Source organism: Camellia sinensis, chromosome 3, assembly GCF_055761805.1.
Source record: "Camellia sinensis isolate YWXY chromosome 3, ASM5576180v1, whole genome shotgun sequence".
NCBI lineage: Eukaryota > Viridiplantae > Streptophyta > Magnoliopsida > Ericales > Theaceae > Camellia > Camellia sinensis.
The window spans coordinates 175,164,131-175,173,498 of NC_138963.1; the positions used below are offsets into that span (position 1 = coordinate 175,164,131).

Consider the following 9,368-nt stretch of genomic DNA (forward strand, 5'->3'; position numbering starts at 1 on the left):
ATGAAGGTTCGGGGGCCGAAACGCGCAGCCCAAGGCCCCGAAAACTGACTGTTAGGCACCAGAAGTGGTGCTCGACCACGAAGTCGGTCTCTCGAGCCACAGTGTCCCTCAAAAGGGGGCAAATAAGATGCATGCCAAAAATCGGAGCAAACGGAGGTGGTTAAGCGGTCCCGAACCGAGGCACACGGCCAACGGCTCCGAAAAATCGGAAACCGAACTCCAAACGGGCAAAATGGCCTACGACCACGAAACGTAGCCCACGGCCACTGAGAGATGATCTATGAGACCTCTCTCTCCCTTTGGGAAGATAAAACAGAGCCTGGTTCGCAAACCGAGGCAAAGCATGAAAGAGTCCGGAAGTCCGGAGGCAAGGCTCGCAGCCGAGACTCTGAAACCTCTGAACGAGCACGATATGCAACATCACCAAGCGCTCAATCGGTGACGTCTGAGTCTTAAGGTCGGTCAAAAATGGGGTGTCTATAGCCCCCTGCCTGCGAGCACGCCTGCGGGCACATCTCTGTTTATCTCACCTGTTCGTCTAAGTCTTCAGCCTTGTCAAAAATGGGTCGTCTCTGGGTTTTGACATTCACTCCCGTCACTTATGACTTCCGAGTTCTGTCAAAGAGGGGCAACTGTAGACACCCCATTTTTGACCGACCTTAAGACTTAGACGTCACCAATTGAGCGCTTGGTGATGTTGCATATCGTGCTCGTTCAGAGGTTTTAGAGTCTCGACTGCGAGCCTTGCCTCCAAACTTCCGGACTCTTTCATGCTTCGCCTAGGTTTGCGAACCAGGCTCTGTTTTCTCTGTTTTCTCTTCCCGAAGGGAGGGAGAGGTCTCGTAGATCATCTCTCAGTGGCCGTAGGCTACGTTTCGTGGTCGTAGGCCATTTTGCCCGTTTGGAGTCCGGTTTCCGATTTTTCGGAGCCGTTGGCCGTGTGCCTCGGTTCAGGACCGCTTAACCACCTCCGTTTGCTCCGGTTTTTGGCATGCATCTTATTTGCTCCCTTTTGAGGGACACTGTGGCTCGAGAGACCAACTTCGTGGTCGAACACCACTTCCGGTGCCTAACAGTTAGTTTTCAGGGCCTCGGGCTGCACGTTTCGGCCCCCGAACCTTCATTTTGCATCGGTTTGGGTTCATTTTTGGCAGGGACCTCTGCTTCATTGTTAAGAAGGTCCTAGAAGGGTGAGAGACCAGTAATTGTTCTGAAAACCAGTTTTATTCCTCTATCGCCCTCCGTCGCCCGTTTTTTCTCACTTGGAAGCCAATGTTGACCATCCTAAGGCCACTTTTTCCAGCCTTAAACCACATATTTGTGTTGTACACACCTGGGAGGCCACCAATATCACATGGCCGGCCAGTAATTGTGTGTGACCCTTTTGAACCCCTTCTAAAAATGACCTTTTCTCTCTCCTGGTTCACTTTCTCTAGTTTTTGACCACATGGTTGTGTTGTGCACACATGGGAGGCCACCAATCTGGGGTGGCCGGCCACTAATCATGATTGACCCTTTTGACCCTTGGCCGGCCGGCCACCTAAACCCTAGGAAACCGGCCGGCCATGATCCTCTCTCTAGGTACTTTACAGAAATATATTCTGTTTCCCCCTAGATTTTGTATCCGGGGGGCTGCACTTTTGGGGGGAAACTTGAATTCCTTTCCCCCCCCCATTTTTCCCCCTTTTTCTCCACTCTTTTGCCTATATAACAGCACCTCCAGCTCCCATCTGAGGGGTTACAAAAACTTGTTTTAGGCTCTTGCATTAGATCTCTCTCCCTCTCTACTCCAAGCACCAAAATCCTTCAAATCCTACACCATTTTACACTACACCTCATAGTACAAGGCCTCCATACTCCATACCAGCAGCTTGAGGCTGTCCTTCAGAGCTTAGGAGCACCCAAACTTGGTCCAAAGGCTGTCAAAGAATGGTTCTTCAAGGGTAAGTCTCATTCTCCTCTTTTTGGCCCTATTTTTGCATACAATCTAAGCTATACTTTCTTGCATATTTGGGCTCCGACCCTAACTGAAAATAGCATTATTTTGAGTTCCTTTTCATGTTTGTTTAAGGGCCTCTCCCTGTTTGAGGCTTCCTTTTAACACTTGCTTCTTTACCTCTCTTGTATGCCTCTTTCTTGCATAGTATTTTAGGCTCATTTTTAAATTGTTTTGAGCTTAGTTATAAACTGAAAAGTGGCTTATTTTGAGTCTTTCTTCAATATTGTTGAAGCGCTCTTCACTGTTTGAGGCTTCCTTTTGTCACTTGCCTCTTTATCCCTCTTTTGGCCTTATTTTTGCATGTTTTGTTAGCCCCTTGTGCTTGTATTTTTAGGCTCTGATCCGAACTATAAATAGCCTTATTTTGACCCCCTCTTCATGTTTGATCAATGAACTTTTGCTTTTTGAAGCTCCCTTTTTGCTCTTTGTGTTTAAACCTCTTTTCAGGCCTTATTTTGCATAGTATTTTAAGCTTGCATGTGCACTGTTTTGGGTTTGGTCACTAACTGTAAAATACCATGTTTTGGGCCCCTATTAAACTTTGTTGAAGGGCCCTCCTCTATTTGAGGCCATAAACCATCACTTGCTTCTTTGTCTTCCTTTTGGCCCATTTCTTGCACATTGTTTTAGGCCTGTTTGTGTTTAGATCCGTGGCTTGTTGTAAACTGTAAAGTACTTCATTTTGAGCCCCTCTTCAACTTTGTTGAAGGGCTCTTGGCCATTTAGGGCCAGAAGCTGCTACTTGCTTCATTACCTCTCTTACGGGGCCATTTTTGCATGCCAGCTTAGTCCTATTTGTGTTCATTGTTTGGCCTTACTTAAAACTGTAAATATTCTTTTTTTGGGACTGCCTTGAATCTGTCTTCACACTTCATGTTCAAATAACACATGTTTTGTATAGCTATAGGCCAATGCGTATGCCTGGTTTTGTGTTTCGGGGCCATTCCATGCATCGGGTGCCATATTGCCATGTTTCGGGGCTGTTTTGCATCATATTTTGTTACTGAAATTTGCATGCTAGTATGTCATATTCCATGCCTTGCCATGTCTTGTTAGAGTGGCATTTGTGCCTTAGGTTCGGTCCTCGGTTTGCGTGCATGTGTGCACGCATCTCGAGTATCTCATTTTCATCTCATGGCTACTGATGTAAGTGTGGCTGTGGTCCACTCATGTTGGTGTAAGTCCATTGCGCATTGTGTATGCCATTTCATTTTATAGCATTGTGTATGCTAGGTTGTATGTTAGCGCATTGTGTATGCCATGTTATCTCGTGCATTGTGTATGCCATCTCATAGCATTGTGCATGTTAGGTTGTATCTTAGCCGCATTCATGCATATCATGCATACTGCGTTGTGCTTGGGATAGGGGTTAGCCCGAGCACGGGAAACGAGGTACGTTTCGTACTCCGAGTGACGGAACGTGTCTCAATTCCCAGTCACCGACACTCCGGATTATCCATGATGGAGTTTAGGTTTTGTTGTGTTTATATGTGCATTCATTTCATATTGAGTCGTGCAATTCGACTCCTCGGCCATCATGCATCGATATGCGCGATTGGTGGCACGAGGACCGAGGATTACACTCCCTAAAGAGTAGTCATGCATACATATGTGAAAATACTTTGCCATGCCCCTTTGTTGCTCTCTGTTGCAGCAAATCAAAAATCGACAGCCTTCCGAAGCTTGGCATGCATTCCAAGAACAATTGCAAAAAGAGGCTAATTGGGGCATCGCAGTGGATTTCCGCACAAGGCAACCCGAGCATGCATCATTCATCATCCGGAGCAGATTTGAGGCAGTCCCTGGCTTGCATGCCAATTTATTGCTTTCCTAATTTAATTTGTTAATTAATTAGGGTTTTGTAATTATTTGGACTGTAATTATTTATTCGGGACTGTATTATTTATTCAGACCCTCTGCACGAGGGCAATGTTGTAATAAGTGTAAGTGTGTGTGATGTATGTCTTCCAACCCCACGTCTTTCTCCCTTTTATTTACCCGCTTATAATGGTTAGATTAGGGCATGTTTTAATTAGCATACAGTATGATAGCATGTTTGCATTCATTCATCTGTTTTGCATGCACCAGGCTCGGCGCATCATACTAACTGCATTGTATTTTCAATTTCAAGTTGAATACATGTTAGCTGTAGCATTTCATATGCCATGTTTAGAATAGCCGAGCCTGCTATTGTTGCATTTTTGTATGTGTTGCATTAGGCATTTCTGTATAATTAGGATCATGCATGGATTTCTAATTAGCTTCTGTTTTGGCTTGGAGTACTCGGTAAGTTTTACGCTTTAGCATCCTTGCATGCGTGTGAGTGAATGCCATGATAGCATGCTTACCATGAGGCTATGTGCTTATGTGATATAAACTGCTTGAATGCCTGTGGGTGAAGGTTGGGTTATTTGGATTGGAACAATTCATCAAATGTGTGTTTTAAGCCCACTAGATAGTGGCAAAATCATATTTTCTAAGCCCACCCGAGGGTGACAAATCCACGTCTTAGCCTACTTGCGGGTAGCACCATCAAATCATTTTCAAAATAAACAAACATGAAACGTTTTGTTCCAATTCAGGTGATCCAATCTATACTTATATGCTGTGCGCATCACATAGTAAATCTAGACTAATAATCGGAATAAGAACACACCATGTTTTCAAAACTTGATATCATGGTTAGTAGAGGCCGATCTTTGATCGGGCGAGCGGGGGTGCTCACGAAGTGACCTTCCCCAATCGTACCTAAGTTCCCGAGCCGAGGCAACTTTGGTGATGACGGACACGTGGCCTTAGGCAACGAGTCAGGGTTTCCTAAATTTCCCAAAATAAAATATTTAGGTGGCGACTTTGTATCTGGCAAAGCAGTCCATGTTTGGCACTTCTTTTCTAAAAATCTATTTTCTCAAAACGATTTGCCGGATTTGGACTCTTTGGTTCAGATTAAGAACCGTGACAATTTGAGAGTCTTGAGTTATAGTGAGCCCGATATCGAACGGAACGGGGGGCTCATCCCTCCCCAGGACGTTCGAGGACGTCTACAAATAGGTGTTATATATATAATATGGTTGAGCACCATAGATTATTTATATTCACATGGGAGTAATGTTCCATCACAACCTTTTTTTCATCGCATTTTCACATTTACATGTCAAACCCGCTTGTGTCAAATTAATTCCTTATATATATATATATAAATATATATATATATATATATAATTTCACTATTTTATGTCATTGAAATATATGAAAAAATATTATTTATCTTCGTTAACTTTTTAATTTCAAATAAGGAATTAATCATAATACAAAAATGATGATGAAAAATGAGTGACATATATTTCTCTTTTTTAAGTTACACCATGGTTTTAAAAACCGGACCGGACCGGCCGGTTCAACCGGTGACCGGATGGGGTTCCGGTCCGGTCAACCCTCTTAAACCGGCCATTTGAAAAAACCGGCCTATTTTTTGAAAACCGGTGAACCCACCGGTTAAACCGATGAACCGGTCGACCCGGCCACGGGTTGATTGAACCGGTCCGGCCTCTTTTTTTTTTTATTTTCTTTCTTTCTTTTCTCTTTCTTTCTTTCTTACTATATATATATATATATATATTATATATTATATATTATATATTATATATATAATAAAAATTTAATTGGAAACTCTCTTTTAAGGGTCTCCTCTTGTGAGGAATCCCATTGAGAGCTTGAAATTATTATGAAAGCTTCTATCTATTTATAAGAAAAAAATTCTTCCAAAAAACTCAAGAAATATATGTGGGATTCAATCAAATTCATTGGAGGGAAACTTAAAATTTGATATCCCTTCAAAAATTTTGCTCTTCTTTCAATCAAAGTGTTTGAATTAAAATCATATGGAAGGAATATTAAATATTTAAATTCTTCTTCCAAAATGAAAATTAATAATATTTTTAAATATATTTTTATATTTTTTAATAAAAAAAGTATTAAGAGAAATATTTAAGATTATTAAAATTTTTAATTTATAATTTTATTACTTATATTTTTATTTAAATATAATTTTAATATATTTATGACGTCACGGTTCGATTCCGGTTCAACTCGACGGTTGAACCGGTGACCCGTCCATTCGATCATTTTTCCGGTTCATTCACCGGTCCGATTTTTAAAACATTAAGTTACATAAAGGGACAGCCAACTGAAGTTTGAATGGATCAAAACTCATCATGCAACCGAAAAAAACATGTGAAACTTTTATGAATATAATTTATTTTTATGTACTTATGTAATTAAGAATTCAAACACGGTGCAGATCATAGAACTTCCAATGTTTTAAAAATCGGACCGGTGAATGAACCGGAAAAATGATCGGGTGGACGGGTCACCGGTTCAACCGTCGGGTTGAACCGGAATCGAACCGTGACGTCATAAATATATTAAAATTATATTTAAATAAAAATATAAGTAATAAAATTATAAATTAAAAATTTTAATAATCTTAAATATTTCTCTTAATACTTTTTTTATTAAAAAATATAAAAATATATTTAAAAATATTATTAATTTTCATTTTGGAAGAAGAATTTAAATATTTAATATTCCTTCCAAATGATTTTAATTCAAACACTTTGATTGAAAGAAGAGCAAAATTTTTGAAGGGATATCAAATTTTAAGTTTCCCTCCAATGAATTTGATTGAATCCCACATATATTTCTTGAGTTTTTTGGAAGAATTTTTTTCTTATAAATAGATAGAAGCTTTCATAATAATTTCAAGCTCTCAATGGGATTCTTCACAAGAGGAGACCCTTAAAAGAGAGTTTTCAATTAAATTTTTATTATATATATAATATATATATATATATATATAATAAGAAAGAAAGAAAGAGAAAAGAAAGAAAGAAAATAAAAAAAAAAAAAGAGGTCGGACCGGTTCAATCAACCCGTGGCCGGGTCGACCGGTTCACCGGTTTAACCGATGGGTTCACCGGTTTTCAAAAAATAGGCCGGTTTTTTCAAATGGCCGGTTTAAGAGGGTCGACCGGACCGGAACCCCATCCGGTCACCGGTTCAACTGGTTGAACCGGCCGGTCCGGTCCGATTTTTAAAACCATGCTTCTAAGTACATTCATCACATTTTTTTATTCACTCACATGTACAAGTATTGCTCCACAATGTACAAGATTTATAATGCATATAGTGAACTTAAAGAGGAATTATTGCCAAAAAATATTGTAAAAAAAGAAAAAAGAAAAATGGAAAAATGCCCGTTTGTTAGAGAGAGAAAAGGACAAATAAAGGTACCAGTGAATTGTGACCCCGTAAGTGCCATGATTATGAACATTGACGAAAGCTGTATCCCCTTTCCGCACATGAATGGTTGGCCCTGGAAAGCTATCATTCACGGTTAAAACGCTGCTTGTGATGCAAAGCTTTGTGAAGTTAGTCTCCTTTAGCTGCATGCACAAACAAAGACAAACACCATTACTGTCAATGTCCTGCACACCAAAATTCATAAATCACTAATAAAAATATTCCAACCCAGGAACAAAAAGTTGAAGTTAAGCATCAATTAGTAGTTTGGCAAAGGGTTAAGCTTGCATGTTGATTTGTTTTTGGCTTAGGTTCTTGTATGCAATAGTAGACCTTCCTACTGCTGTGTGTGCTGTTTTTCTGTTCTGTTTTGATCCTCTTCGTTTCGGGTTTGGTTCCTCACCAAATTCCTTCCCTTTATTTGATGTAATCTCATTTCTTGTATGGTTTTTCATCAATAAAGGTTCTTTTTTGCTGATCAAAAAAAAAAAAAAAAAATAGTAGTTTGGCATTTATGTTACTATTATAAAATATTTTAGGTTATTCGAGTTTGGTTACTTGCATTGCTCAACTAGCTAAATGGTCATTCAATGTAGAAGCAAAGGTTGAAAACAATTTGAAACTTGATAATCTTTCGAGATCAGCTCAAATTCAACTCGACAAACTAATGAACACTTTGAGACTATCTAAAAATTCAAAGTTACTAGAGCATTCATATCGACTAGAACAAAAATGGTTCAAAAAATAAACAAGCTAAACTCAAAGACCTTTTTCATGCATGGTTAATTTTTCAAAACAAAGTTATATAATTAACTATTTAACTCAATTCACTCATTTATAACCCTAATTTATGCATCGCCAAATGAATGCACGATGGACAATAAACAATGTGTGAGGTTTGTCCATGTGCACGCCTCAATCTGTCGATTTGTCTGTGTGCTTGGATCAATGAGGTAGGAAAATGACTCACCACGAAGTCATAAAAGTGGTCTTTTCCATTGACCATGCCAGTCATGCAGTAGAGAAGGAGAAGCATTTTACTTAGAAAAACAAGCCCCCATTGAGAATCTGGAAGCTGGGTTCCCACCTTCATGGAACCCCTAGCTAGTTGTTTAAGCTTTTCACTGACACAAAGTGGTGAAGCTAAAGCAAAAGCACTATTAGTGAGTGTTTTGTACCAAGTAGATATATAGAAGAGAGAGAGCTATATATTGTTTTCCTTTTTCACAATCTTGGAGTCAAGGGTCTGGCTGTTAATTTTAGTGGACTAGCGGTTGAGTTTGACATGTTGATATGTAGGTGGAAGCATGCATGGGGATTTTCGGACAGAACGACTTGTGTTTGGTTTGAGTTTGATTGGACCGTGCAGGCAGAGCATTGGAATTGTGAAATGTTGGGTAATTCTATTTGCATACCACACATTATCACAGTGTACACTATTTGTGCCGGTTCAGATATCAATTGTCAAAAAAAAAAAAAAAAAAAAAAACGTTCGGATATCAACTTCATAATAAAAATCAGTTGTTTGGATATTAACTGCTAAAAAAGATTTTAATTCAAAAGTTGATATTCGAACATTTGATTCTTGATATATGAACGGCACAAATAATGTGTATTGAGATAAAATATGACATGCAAATAGAATTGTTTGAGATATTAACATTATTTAGATAAATTACAATAACCTCCCCAAAGATATGCCAAATTACAAGTTCCCCGTAATTTTTACATAATTACACTAACTCCCTGCAATCAGTAAAATTGACAGAGTAAACAGAGACATTAAACTTTACTCTTTTACCCTTTATTATGCTCTGTTTAAAAATTAAAATTTTCAATTTATGCAAATACTCTTATCACCCCCTAACCCAACATCTCTCAAGAAATTGAATAAAAAAATTAATGACATCAAACAGGAATTGAATCTAAAAAACCAACTAAAAATCAACCAGCTCCAGGAACGCGATTGGTTTCTAAGATTTCTCTCAAGAAATCAAATGGAAATCAATCAAAAATCAACACAACAACTAGAAATTGATTACCCATGGGATTACTCGGCACAGTCGTC

General features: G+C 39.0%; 1 protein-coding gene across 1 annotated transcript in view; it reads right to left on the bottom strand.

The window, feature by feature from the left end:
- The window catches only part of LOC145822926 (putative laccase-9), a 60,374-nt gene extending 51,873 nt beyond the window's left edge, over nucleotides 1-8,501 (bottom strand). Inside the window, exons 1-2 of the mRNA XM_082921492.1 lie at nucleotides 8,271-8,501; nucleotides 7,292-7,443 (exon numbers count right to left, since the gene is read on the bottom strand). Coding sequence (XP_082777618.1) covers nucleotides 7,292-7,443; nucleotides 8,271-8,393 — 275 coding nt within the window. The 5' untranslated portion in view covers nucleotides 8,394-8,501. The remainder of the gene's footprint in view (nucleotides 1-7,291; nucleotides 7,444-8,270) is intronic.
- Between the last annotated feature and the right edge of the window lie 867 nt (nucleotides 8,502-9,368).